Source organism: Gopherus flavomarginatus, chromosome 25 (assembly GCF_025201925.1).
Source record: "Gopherus flavomarginatus isolate rGopFla2 chromosome 25, rGopFla2.mat.asm, whole genome shotgun sequence".
In the NCBI taxonomy this organism is placed as follows: Eukaryota; Metazoa; Chordata; order Testudines; family Testudinidae; genus Gopherus; species Gopherus flavomarginatus.
The window spans coordinates 13,344,275-13,358,126 of record NC_066641.1 but is presented as its reverse complement, the minus strand read 5'-3'; the positions used below and the strand labels follow the sequence as shown (position 1 = coordinate 13,358,126).

General features: G+C 39.5%; 1 protein-coding gene across 2 annotated transcripts; it reads left to right on the top strand.

Moving 5' to 3' along the window:
* The first annotated feature begins 449 nt into the window (after positions 1-449).
* Positions 450-6,890, top strand: LOC127040707 (keratin, type I cytoskeletal 12-like). 2 transcript variants are annotated; one of them, XM_050935227.1, is made up of 9 exons: positions 450-645; positions 682-1,109; positions 1,725-1,807; positions 2,075-2,231; positions 3,570-3,731; positions 3,832-3,957; positions 4,363-4,574; positions 5,638-5,729; positions 6,793-6,890. In XM_050935227.1, exons 1-9 carry the CDS (start codon positions 450-452, stop codon positions 6,888-6,890), a joined length of 1,554 nt encoding a protein of 517 aa, XP_050791184.1. The 2 variants fall into 2 exon arrangements, with proteins under 2 accessions (XP_050791184.1, XP_050791185.1); XM_050935228.1 differs by having other exon boundaries at positions 450-690; positions 751-1,109; positions 4,363-4,580.
* The last annotated feature ends 6,962 nt before the right edge of the window (positions 6,891-13,852 follow it).

Below are 13,852 nucleotides of genomic sequence, written 5' to 3'. Positions count from 1 at the left end.
GATTAAAGGAATCTTTCTACTGGTTCTCTCAGGTATATTACTACAAGAACAGCCACAAATAATAAAGGAAATTAATATTAGAACGAGAAAAAAACTACGCATGAGCGATTAAAATGAAAGATACTTTTCTGTGCTCAGTTGCACATGATGAAACATTATAATGAAAGCTTAGCTCTACTCCACCCATATCTCCTATTAGTAGAACAAATATCTGGAGGGTGATATATTTTCACATGAATGGACAATATGGATTTGCACATATCATTTAGTCTGGTCAGGAGATGTTAAGGTGGGACAAAAAGAAAAAGATGAAGTGCTTGCTTGAGGAGGTGTGGACTGTACAACTGAAACACCCATTTCTCTCTGTATATAAAGGCTAAAAGTGCTCTCTGAGCTACCTTGTTCTGTTTCATCTACTTGTTACACTAGATCAGGGCAACTTGAACACAATGGCTCTTTCTGTGCGTACAGGGGGAAGATCTCAGCAATTTTCGTCCCGGAGTGGTCTTAGTGGGGGATCTGTAAGAATATCTAGTTCCAGTGGTGCAGGAGGCTTTGGTGTTGCTTCTCTGCTTGGTTCCAGTTCTGGCTTTGGTGGAGGTTTCGGTAGTAGTAGCTTGGGGGGAGGCTTGGTTGGTAGCTGTGGTGGCTTTGGAGGTAGCTTTGGTGGAGGTTTAGGAGGTGGCTTTGGTAGCGGCTCAGGTGCTGGTTTTGGTGGAGGTTTAGGAGCTGGCTTTGGTAGCAGCACAGGCGCTGGTTTTGGTGGAGGTTTAGGAGGTGGCTTTGGTAGCAGCGCAGGCGCTGGTTTTGGTGGAGGTTTAGGAGGTGGCTTTGGTAGCAGCGCAGGCGCTGGTTTTGGAGGTGGCTTTGGTGCTGGTAGTGGTGGTGATGGTGGCCTTCTCTCTGGCATGGAAAAGGAAACCATGCAGAACCTGAATGACCGTCTGGCTGCCTACTTAACCAAAGTACATTCTCTGGAGGAGGGTAATACTAACCTGGAGCATAAAATCCGTGAGTGGTATGAGAAAAATGGTCCTGGTGCTGGTGGCCCTGGAGCTGGCCATGATTATAGTAAATATTACCCAATAATTGAAGACCTTAGGAATAAGGTAAAAAAAAATCACCTGTTGCATCTTTTTACAATCTAAATTCACCTAATATTGTCCGAGGTGAAAATTACAATAATTCTTTTGAGAAACTAACAGCAAATTTTCGCTATGATACTGTTATTTGTAATGATCATCTAGCATACTGTGCTGATACTAAGAACATTTTTGTTGTAGTGCAGATAAAGCAAATTTATTGTAATTGTGTAGCAAAATCCCTTTTGACGATGTGAACTCACCAGGCCTCATTTGAATTAAAGAGAAGGTAGAGATAAAATTAACTAATACTAACTCAGATTATTACTTTTCTTCTTGATATTTAAAAAAAGTTTTCATGTTAATACCCTTCATACTTCTTTCACCCCATACATTCTTTCATCCTATTCATTCTGCAATAAAGAGACTGAAAAGCTACTTTAGAGCCCATGAGACAGATATTCACTGGCATAAATTGGTTGCTTATTTACATTAGGCAAGAATTTGGTCCTAAATATTTTAGTTATATATTATACAAGAGTCTAATGAATGTCCCTTGCATTACTATATTACTAAATACATTGAACAGTAAGTCTACCAGGTTATAGAATCACTTTCTGGGCATCCTGCTTGTCTTTCCAGATAATTAACGCCACTATTGATAATGCCAGGATCGTTTTGCAGATTGATAATGGCAGACTGGCTGCTGATGACTTCAGACTGAAGTAAGCAGAGAGTACTATTATGAAACCCATTATAAATGTTTTATTTAAAAATTCCAAATCGATTCAGTGATTTTCAGGTATTTCTCTTAGAAAATGTAAAAGAAACATTATTGTACAATTTAATAATAGTCATAATCATAATACATTGGTTTTGAAGTGGTAGTAAAAGATGTAATCATTTAGTAAGAAACAGTTATGTTATTTTTATTTGTATGTTACACTGATCCCATTTATGGTACAAAAACCTGGTTTATCATTTCTGTTAAGATATGAGAATGAAGCAGCCCTTCGCCAGAGTGTGGAGGCTGATATCAATGGTCTGCGTAGAGTTCTGGACGAGCTGACTTTGACCAGAGCTGATCTAGAGATGCAGATAGAAAGCCTGAATGAGGAGCTGGCTTACCTGAAGAAGAACCATGAGGAGGTAGACAGATTTTTTGCTTAAGTATTTCAGTTTTCTCATAAATTAATAGTAAAACTCAAAATGTACTAGAAAAAAGGAGATGAGATGTGCAATGTCCGTCTTTTCTCTGACTTTTTTTTAATCCTGAGAAAGAGCTCTTTCTGTTGTTGGGTTTTTTTGTTTGTTTTTTTGTAACCAGTTCAATGAAGGAATTGGGGGAGAGAGACACTGGAAGAGGCAGATAATGAGACAAACTGTGAGCGCTTAATAGTGCTAGTATTACTGGTTTTCTCAGATTCACCTCCAGTAATATAATAAGCAATTTTCCCAAGAGTGTATGCTTTGTATAAGGCCTCTTTGTGTAGGTACAACAGATATTTTTGCCACACACATCTTGGCCTAACTACTTTATTGAAAAAGGATTAAACAGGCTTGGATCTGCCATGGAAGAATGGAAAAAGCTTCAGACTGCATCTTTTGATTACTTTTCTGGGCTTTAAAAAAACATCAGGTGCAAAAGCCCCTTAAAAAGCACAAACATGTTATTTTATGTTCAGTTTTGGTTTTGCAAAGTTCAATTATTTACCTTTTGCCTTTGGGTAGGCAGCAACATGTTTTCTTTCCAGCTGCTCCTGAGTTTCTGGGTTTATTTTGGAAATGTAGAGGACACTGAGCTGTGAGCATATTTGCTTCCACTAGTATGCAACACATTTTTAACTCTTGCTATGACTTCATTACAACAGCTCTTCTTAGTTTTTTGTCAGTCTATTCTGTGATTAATGAAATGAAACTGGTTTGCAAGATCTTTTCATATTCTTTTACAAAGTATCATGAAAATCAGCCAGATGTATTATTTTGATACAATGGATGTTTACATGCATTTTCAACACATGTGTCAACACTGTATGGAATATAAAATAATGTATGAAAAAATATTTTTCCCACCAAGGGTAAGTTTTCTCTCAAGCTGAAAGCTAATACTGAAATGAACCAGAGGAACCTGTGAAGTCAATTAAACTAGTACCCTATCTTTCCCTTCAGTGATTTTTTACTAATAGCCTAGGACACTGGGTGGGGAAGAGATGACTTCTCTGTAATTTAGAAATGTCCAAAAAGATGTAAAAATTGAAATGGCAAGATATGAATTGCTGAAGTTGCTGTGATACAGTGAAAAGTAATTCATATTTAAAACAGAGTAAATTTAACAGTAGAGATAGTGGTAGATTAGTTTAGACTAGGAAGGTTTAATATTGAATTAAAGTGATCTTGAATCATACACTTTTCTTTATACATAATTTAGAGCTGATCATTTTGTTCATTATTATACTGAAACACCTTTATTTCCTTTTATCCTTCTAGGAACTTCAAGGTTTCCAAGGTAATGCCACTGGCCAAGTCAGTGTTGAAATGGATGCTGCTCCAGGAATTGATCTGACCAAGCTTCTGAATGACATGAGAGGACAGTATGAAGTCATTGCTGAACAGAACCGTAAAGAGGCCGAAGCATGGTTCAATGAAAAAGTAAACATTTTAGAGCTAACAAATTCAGCCAAACACAGTTAAATATAGGAAAAACATTTGTAGTAGCTGAATTACATTCTATTTTTCCTTGACATTTTAGAGCATGGAACTGAAAAGGGAAATCTCCACCAACACTGAACAGCTTCAGTCAGGAAAAAGTGAAATCACAGATCTAAAACGCATTCTTCAGGGCTTGGAAATAGAACTACAATCTCAGCTTGCCATGGTACGCTCACAGACAGCTGCTACTCAGAGTAGCGTTTCCAATTTCAGATATACCGCTATTTAAGATTAACATTTAAGTATCCCAGGAAACTTTGTGTTCTTTTTACTCCATAAACTCCAGTAATATCTGGAACACCTGAATTGCAAGTAATGCATTATAAAACAAATACATTGTTATGACTGGGTACGGCAAAAAACAGGATTACATATTAAATAAGAAGCCGAAGCAGGAATTCTACAAATTAATATTTCATTCTAAGAAGAGTTTTTAAATATTTCACTATATACAATGAGAGAGAATACCACTTCTCTCCATCATTTTAGCCCACTTTTCTTCCTAATTATTAAATTGTTTTCTTCTCCCCATTCATAGACTACATTTAATCAGTAACAACTTTTTATGCAGAAAAAATCCCTTGAAGACACATTGGCAGAAACAGAAGCAAGTTACTGTGCTCAACTCTCACAAATACAGCTTCAGATTGGGAATCTGGAGTCCCAGCTTTTCCAGGTCAGGGCTGATATGGAGCGCCAGAATGCACAGTATCAGCAACTCCTGGACATCAAGACCCGGCTGGAAATGGAGATTGAGACCTACCGTCGCCTGCTAGATGGGGAGTTTGGGTAAGTAAAGAACTGAAATTGAAAACTCCCTTTTTACTCACTCCCATGGTGAATTTCACAATCTTTCAATGTGAATTCCAAGGAAGCAGGAATGGTGCAGACTGGTGGCCCACAAAGCAACAGAAAGTAAGGCCTAGACATATTTCAACAATACATTTGTTGGTTGTAAAAGATCCTGTAACAATTAAAGTTATAGCTATTTTTAAATATAGAAACCATTTAAGGAGAATCAGCAATTCTATTCTATATTTAAGTCACTCCTTGAATGTAACTGGAGTTAGTGTGCGTTAGCCTGAATTAGAGATACATGGAATTTCAGCAGGGCCACCCAGAGGATTCAGGAGGCCTGGGGCAAAGCAGGGGAGCTGGGGCGCTTGTACTTACCCAGTGGCGGTCCAGGTCTTTGGCGGCATTTCAGCAGCGGGGGGCCCTTCAGTCACTCTGCGTCTTCAGCCGCACTGAAGGGCCCCCACCGCTGAAATGCTGGCCAAAGACCCGGACTGCTGCCGGGCCGGACCTTGTGGGGCCTGGGGCCTTAGGCAAATTGCCCCACTTGCCCCCCACTCTGGGCAGCCCTGAATTTCAGGGGCTTAACTAAGTTATGATAGAATTAAACCTGTGTAAAAGTAAGGAGACTGTTCACACAAAATTTAGTTTGTTTTGGGCCATTTCATTCCAGAAATTTTGTTTTTCATGGAGTTCCTGCAAAATTACCAGACCAATGACTTAAGAAAATGTTGAAGTAGATGTAGTCATATATGTTTTTGAGGTTAAATAAATTGTCCTTTTCAACTAATACATTTGGTAGTCTGGTAAGAATTGCAATCTCAGTGACTAATCAAAGCAGGATAATATTGTGATTTTTTTAAAAGTAAAGTTCTCACCCATGATGCTGATGATTTCAGTATTTTAAAAAAGAAGAAACCAGAGAGAACTTATTCCTGACTCATCCAGGATTTAAAAAAACAACAACAACAACAACAACAAAACTTGCTGCTCTATACTCCTGATCCTGACAACTATTGTGTGACATTGTGTATCTGTGATTTCTTTGCAGAAATGGATTTGCTGGGGGACAAGGAGGTTCATTTGAAAGTTCATCTTTGACAGGTTCCAAATCACAAACACAATCACTGGATTCTTCTAATGGTGAGTTGAGTTTCCTGGGATAATATTTATTTTTGCAAGTGCCCATTGACCCTGAGCGTTTAACTTCAACTGATGATTAAATTTGTGTGTATATACTACTAAGTGCTGTGAACTGTAGATGTAAAATTGTTGTTAATGTTTGTATGGGGGAGAAAATACCCAGTTAAAATGATTTTATAGAACAATTGCTGTAACTAAATTAGTAAATGCCATTCTGTTCCACTATACTGTGAAGTTCATCATGACAAGAAACTTTAATCTTTAATTTTAAAAGGATTAAGGACATAACTAGTTATCTGTGTGTATAATTCTGCTTTATAACTTTAATTGATGGAGTCTGATGTCAATGTCAGTGTCAACGTATGAAGATTCAGCAAACACACACATATATGCGAGGTCAGACCAATGTGAGAATCACAAACATAGTTATATGTGGGACAGAAAAGCCTGTTCTTGACTATTGCAAGCTGTTGTATCCTTGCTTTGTGATTCCCCTGTTTCTCATATACGCTGTTAATGTGTCTTGCTTCAAAGCAGTGAATGGCGACATAACTGTTGCTTCCTAGTTGCTGGGGTCATCCCAACATGCTTTCAAGTTTGACTTCAGTATGTCCTTATATTGTTTGTTCTGGACACCATGAGACTGGGTGCCTTGCTTTAGCTGACTATAAAATATGGCACTGGCTTTTCTCGAGTTGGCCATATGAACTAAATGCCTAGTCCAAAGCAGCTGAACTGAGTGTGCTCTGAACGACATACATCCAACAATGATTAAGGAATTTGATACTGGGAATCCTGTCATACCATCTGACCCTGCAAACAGATCAAAGACAGAGCATATGTAACTGATCAAGGTTCTTAATGTGGTGACAATATGTTGTCCACGTCTCACAAGCATATGGAAGCACTGTAAGCACAGTTGCCCAATAGACATTTAGCTTTGTGCTTATTTTGACATCCCTGTCATTCCTGAGGCAGCATTCCAAATTCCATTCCGCATTTGGAGGGTTTTTTTAATAACATTAATACTTTCATAAACTAACTCTTTTTTATTAATGTTTAGATCCAACCAAAACCAGAAAGATCAAAACAATTGTTGAGGAGGTGGTGGATGGTAAAGTTGTCTCATCCCATGTAAAGGAAGTTGAAGAGAAGATGTAAGCAACAGCATGACACTGCAGAGGATCCAGTCATTAGATTGTGTCTTTGACAAGCATCCCAATGAAGAGACATAACTTAGGATCTCTATTCTTTTGTCTGAAGAGATGAGTACATGTTGCCTTCTTTTTCTTTTGATTTTATTAGGATTCTTTTATATAAAACTAAAATACATTTCTGAATCTCTGAAGTTTGGTAATGCAATAAACATTCTGTGTCAAATTATACTTGTCTTTATTATTTTTCAAAATTACTTTTATTACTTTCACCATTCAAATCCAGCTATTTTTGTCATTAGTAAATATCTGAAAAAAACAGATTTCTAGTGTACATGTTAAATTTTCAGTTTATTATTATACAGTAGGCTTTTTATCTGTAATTTTGATAAATGAATAATATAATTACTCTGATATTCTAAGCCCCATATACAGTTTTTGACTAATAAAAAAGGAATAAACAAGCTTTTAACATATGAGTACTCTTTGAGAGGTGCTATCAGAACTTTAGAACTGTAGTTACTGACCATATACTTTTTCCTGCTCAGTACCTTGCTTTATCATACAGTTTGTGCAGGGCCGGCTCCAGGCACCAGCCAAGCGAGCTTGTGCTGGGGGCGGCAGATTCTAAGGCCACGTCTACACTACAGCATAAAATCGAAATTATTAAAACTGGTTTTATAAAACTGGTTTTATAAAATCAATTTTACACATCCACACTAGGGCACATTAATTCGTTGGTGTGCGTCCATGGTCCTAGACTACCATCGATTTCCGGAGCAGTGCACTCTGGGTAGCTCATTAAAAGAATGAGAGCAATAACTTCGATTTCCGTCCACACTAACCCTAAATCAATATAGTAATATCGATTTTAGGTTACTCCTCTCGTTGGGGAGGAGTACAGAAATCGATTTTAAGAGCCCTTAAAATCGATTTAAAGTGCCTTGTAGTGTGGATGGGTACAGTGTTAAATCGATTTAACGCTGTTTAAATCGATTTAATGCTGTAGTGTGGACCAGGCCTAAGGGGCGGCTTCCGTCCAATCCTAGGGCTGCATGGCTGCCCTGTATTTTTTTTTTTTTTTTTTTGCTTTGCATCCGGGTCCAGCCACCCTGCACCCAGGGTTTTTGGGGTTTTTTTTGCTTTGCTTCTGTGTCTGGCCACCCTACACCCAGGGGTTTTGGGGTTTTTTTTTGCCTTGCCTCTGGGTCCAGCCACCCTGCACCCAGGTGGTTTGGGCTTTTTTTTTTGCTTTGTCTCTGGGTCCAGCTACCCTGAGCCCCGGGGTTTTGGGGTTTTTTTTTGCTTTGCTTCCGGGTCCAGTTGCCCTGCACCCAGGGGTTTTGGGGTTTTTTTTTATTTGCCTCTAGGTCCAGGCGCCCTGCACCCAGGGGTTTTGGGGTTTTTTTTGCTTTGCTTCCGGGTCTAGCCGCCCTGCACCGTTTTCATTATTTACTTATTTACTTGCTTTATTTACCTGGGGCAGCAAAAAAGTCAGAGCCGGCCCTGAATTTGTGTATGTTTGTAATTTTAATCTTCATTTAAGAAAGAGTGTTTGTACCTGAAACAAGAACATTACATTCAAGCACTGTTGAAGTTTGTGATCAAAGCAGTATTTGATGGTGCACAATTTAAATACCATACTCTGTAACAAATCGGAGTATCACGATACATTTATTATGAAAAGTAAATACATTCTCTTGTTGCCTAATTTTTTTCCAACTGGAACCACTCAACACACTCTAGAGCACAAATGTTGTAGATGAGACTTTATTTTAAAACTTAACCTAAACATAATAAAGGAAGATTCATACTAGTGATTTTACTACTGGGGCACTAAGAACATTTAGGAAAATAAATTCCATTAATCAGTCACAATTAATTCAACATAATGCTTCCAAATACAGAACACATATGACTTAGACTATAAGTTTGCTGGAGTGGAACTGTTTTATTCTGTATTTTGTAAAGCATCACAAACGTGTCGTGGTGATATAAAATAATAATTATTACTCATAATTATTATTAATATGACTCAGCTGCTCCAATACCCCAGAAAACAGGGCACATTACACTAGGGGACTCCATAACAGCAGTCAGATTTCATAAACAACTGTAAATTTTACTGAATACCCTGAGTAGCACAACAGAAAACTGAGAAGCAGTATCAAAAGTGCCTTCATTAATGAATACGCAAGCAACTATAACAGAGCACTTACCTATAGTGTTCTGCCTAAAAGTATGATCCAGAGTTAGCAAAGAATTACATGATAATGACCGAGATAATATCACGGGGAACATTCTCTAAAAGCAGTGACTTATCATGGTGTGGTGTGTGTTAAAGGAGGGTGAGCATGACATAAATGGCTTGCACCAATGCTGGGACATGAGAGGGGGACAGCCAGTGTATATGACATAGCTTTCCTCATTTACCAGCAATGGATGTTCATGTTGGCAGAACCCACTGCACCTGAAATCAGAAAATGAGTGACTCATGAAAGGCAAAAATTAGCCAAACTGGTACTGCCACAATGGAGAAAGTCATTTAAAATAAACATTCTCTTTGCAGAATCATGCTTGTATATTTACTGAAAATGAAAAGAGTGTTTGAGAGTAGATAGATAGTCTATCTACGTTTCAAAGTATAATATCATAACCAATTATAAACCAGATTTTATTCTGTGATGCCATCTATTGGAGGTTCACAAAACAAACTTTTCAAATATGTTTGACTTTTTAATCATAACACTTAAGTAACTATTAAAAAGCATCTCACCTGAAACAAAGGTATGAGACAGATTGTGAGCCACTGAACAGAATCTTACTTCTTAAATAGTTCCACTGAATTCAATGAGGCTATGTGAAAAGCATAGCCCTATCCAGATGAGGGTTCTCAATCTGGTCTGAAAATGAACAAAAATCTTAAACTTGCATGCAAGGGGAGAGGAATCGGCCATGACTTTAGTGATTTTACAGGTGTGTTCTATTGGATACCTTCACAGAACTATTATCCTTGCTACCTTTCTTCTTGATAAATCAATTAAAACTGACAGTATTCATTTACAAGAATACACTTCTCAGTGTCTGACCTCTCAAGTGAGCTGACAGATATTTCATGACCACAGCAGGGAATTGTTTTTTCATGATTCTTAGTATATAACAGAGCTGACGTTAATTTATTGTGAAATCCAACCCTGTGCACAAGGGCATCACAAGACTTTAAGCATTCAAAACAGCTTAAGTGAGATTTCAGTCGTTAATATGCCTTGTGCTGGCACTCTGCACAGGGGTGAATTTCACCCTTAAATCTTTTTTACTAGGACAACATAACTTATTACTCAGCTTAAAATACATTCAGTACTAATTTTCTTTATTTAATTAAAAAAGGTAGTTTTTTATATTAAGTTTATGATGTATTTCACAAATGTGTTGCTAGGCATATGAGAAAAACTTGCTAAGATAGCAGATGATGTCTCAAACAAATTGCAGTACTATGCTATGCAATGTTGCAAGGAAAAGCGCATTTCTGAAAATATGTCTGTGACGGTGCATTCCATAATGTTTTTATGAAAATATGCTTTGAGTGTAAATATGATGTAGCTGGAATATGCTTCATGCAAAAGGTCTTGTGTCAGGTATTATTACAAAGCTTATGATCTACTGAATGTGTTCATTCTATTTGTTTGCATATATTATTTCTATGTCTGGAGTTAGGAGAATAAGATATAAACTTGTATTACTGATATAAATATGTTAAGTGGAAGCCATGAAGGGTGCTTCAGAATGAATTGTGATCGGGTTTGTTTACCTGCAAGCCTGTTTATGTACATGTCGGATAGCTCTTAGGTAACAACAAATGAATTTGCTGACCCAAATGAATGGTGAGAACGTGGCTTGACACGACTGAACTGCGAAAGAAGATTCTGGGAGCAGAATCCTTCTCTTAGCATCAGGCAGATGGTAGAGGTGAAACTGACTGGCTCCATGCTGTGTGTATGATGAATACTTATCTTTGGGTCAGCAAATATGTCCACTTGAAAGCAAACAACATGTATAGGACATCCTGAGTGGAGCATGGGCTGACCGGGGCATCTCAACCCCATTGAAGGACATCACGCAGGGGGCTGAAGTGAATGATTGAAAAAGGAGTGATGTGGGGAAATGTTCAGTTGGCACCACTCTGCAGTCTCCTCCTAACGTATTAATTAGGTAAAAATTAGTAGCTACATGCCTACTGGGCATGCTTTTAAGACATGTGACTCCTTTGAGGAAAAAGAATATAAAAATCAAGCAAATTAAGTTACTGTTAGGGGAATTCCTTGACTGACGCTTGAAAACACTGCTAGAGAGTGTAGCCAAAACTCTGCTCTATAGGATCGAGTAGGATCGAGTAGGACTGTGAACAGAAAGGTTTCCAGACAGCCAAGGCCTTGCCTTGAGAGAATCCAAGACAGACCAGAGGGCTGAGGAGACCAGACCTGGAGAGAAGTCGTCGTCCATAGAATTGTTAACCATCTTCTCTGTTTGCCAAGCAGGAACTGTGTGAGGCTAGCACAGGGCCTGTTTGTGTATGTTTGTGAAAGAGAGGCTCACTAAGAGGATTGTATAGCTCTTACTGTATAGTTCTTTAATGTCTAACATAGGAGTTATGTGCTTAATGTAATCCTTTACTGCTTGTGTAATTCCTTCTTGAATAAACTGCAGTGTATGCAAGCTAATTACTGTGGACCTTTTTCACTGGTATGAATTGCTATTTCACTTGGGAATTGGTCCTGCTTTGAGCAGGGGGTTGGACTAGATGACCTCCTGAGGTCCCTTCCAACCCTGATATTCTATGATTCTATGACAGTAATCTGCTCCACTGGGAGCCATTAAAGATACATTCAGGGGTAGTAGCCCCCTGGTGCCAACAGCAGGTACAGGAAATCTTGTTAATATGTAACATTCAACAGTACATTATTTAATCCATTAAGAAACTGTCGGGGGAGACACAGAATAACCTATGTGATTATTAGCATATGACATGAATAATCTAGATGATTTTAAAAAACTTTTAGTTCTACTTAAATAATATGAAAGAACTCTTCTTGTATCACAAGTATGTAAAACAGATTACTCCTCTTAGTATGAAGCTTTGGGAAAAAAATACCAGCAAATTAATTATCTGATGAATGTGACATTCAGAAATGACTTTTGACAGATCTAAGAACCACCTTATCTTTATGAAAAGACATAAATGATGGAGCAGTCATCATGGCATTTAATTTACTCATCTTTCTGGCTGAAATCATGGCAATAATGAATGCCACCTTAAGAGATAATACAAAGAACAGTCAGACAAATGTTCAAAAGGTGGTTTCATGACTGCTGATAAGACCAAATTAAGATCCCAAGGAAGGAAAGAATTTTTCATAAGAAAAGATATATTAGATGACCCCTTCATACACTTCTTAACTGCATTATGCACGAACAGACATCTTCCATCATCACAATATGGTAAGCTGTGATAGCTGCCACATGAATTTTCAAAGATGGGTTGGATAACCACTCAATTAAGTGCATTATGTAAATATCCCACAATGCAACATATGGAAGCTGAGCCAGGAGAATCAGATTTTCCTCGCATCCAAACCACAACTCTGGACCTTTTCAAATAGTAAGAGTACATTTTGCACAGATGAAGATCATGACTGTTCAAAGTCCGATTGCCCAAGCCATCAGGTGAAGGGATTGTGGAGTCAGATGAAAGAATCCTGCCTGTTCCTGAGACAGGAGATCTGGTGACAGAGGAAGATGTATGAAGATCCAGCTGAACTGTTCAAGAAGATATGTAAACTACTGCTGACGTGGCCAAGCCAGGACAATCAGAATTATTTTTGCCTTGTCTTAATGAGTCGTCCTACCAGCAATGGAATGGGGATGAGGGGGGAAAGCATACAGAAGGTCTCATCTCCAGTCCAGAAGGAAAGCACCTGGCATGGACTGACTGTCCCTTCCTGCTCTCAACCAGAAGAGGCAACACTTTCTGTTTACTCCTGGGGGAAATCTGTGCCATGGCGCATGTGCAGATTTCCTTGCTTCCCCACAAAAAATGACTTTCTGATGGAGAAGCAAAGGGAAGCTACATGCAGTTGTCCCCAGCAGTATGTTTCAGGTGTCCAGGGCAGGCAGGAGAGAAGTAAATCACTGTGGGGCAGGAGGTGGGACTGGGGAAGACTTGGCTGTTGCTAAGCTGCTAGTCCCAGATGGACTGGAAAGGACTGGACTTCCCCTTCTGCATGGCATCCGGGGACAGGTCAGGTCCACCCGCAGATTTCTCCCCCAGCTACAGGAAGCTCTGCAAGCATCACCATCACCACCACCACCACTTCCTGCACCCATTGCTGCTCAGCTGAAGGGGGAGGGATCCCTGTAGAGGGAGCTTCTCCCCCATTTGCCCAACCCCCATGCATCCAGACCCCTGCATACCCTGACCACCAGGCCAGAGCTCTTGACCCAGTTGACCCGGGTGGAAGAGGCCGATGAGTAAACCTCCTGCCAGGCCTCCACTCGCACAAGGTCACCCAGGTCCTGGACCATGAGGAACACATGATTGGCATATACTGAGAGGACCAGCCGCAGCTCCAGCTCCTGAAGCACCAACCCAGTCAACCGCCAGGAGACAGAGAAAGGGCTTAATCGCCAGAGCATACAGCTGGCCTGAGAGGGGCACCCCTGCCGTCTCCCCGCCCCAAAGCTGACCAGCTCAGTCAGGGTCCAGTTGAACCTGACCAGACACTCCGCCTCAGTGTACAACATCTGGAGAAAGCCCACAAACTGGGGCCCAAAGCCAAATGCCTGCAGATTGCCCAGGAGATACCCAGGTCCATCCTGCTGAATGCCTTCTCCTAGTCCAGGGACGGGAGGCTGAAATGACAGACCATCCCTAGACCCCAGCTCCAAGAGGTCCCGGACCAAGTACAAGTTATC

Bases quoted from the DNA above. Each gene is read 5' to 3' on its own strand.
- LOC127040707 (XM_050935227.1), top strand. From the start codon at position 450: ATGGCTCTTTCTGTGCGTACAGGGGGAAGATCTCAGCAATTTTCGTCC. The intron at 646-681 runs GTGGCTTTGGAG...GAGGTTTAGGAG, and splicing joins AGGCTTGGTTGGTAGCTGTG to GTGGCTTTGGTAGCGGCTCA. The intron at 3,958-4,362 runs GTACGCTCACAG...CTTTTTATGCAG, and splicing joins TACAATCTCAGCTTGCCATG to AAAAAATCCCTTGAAGACAC.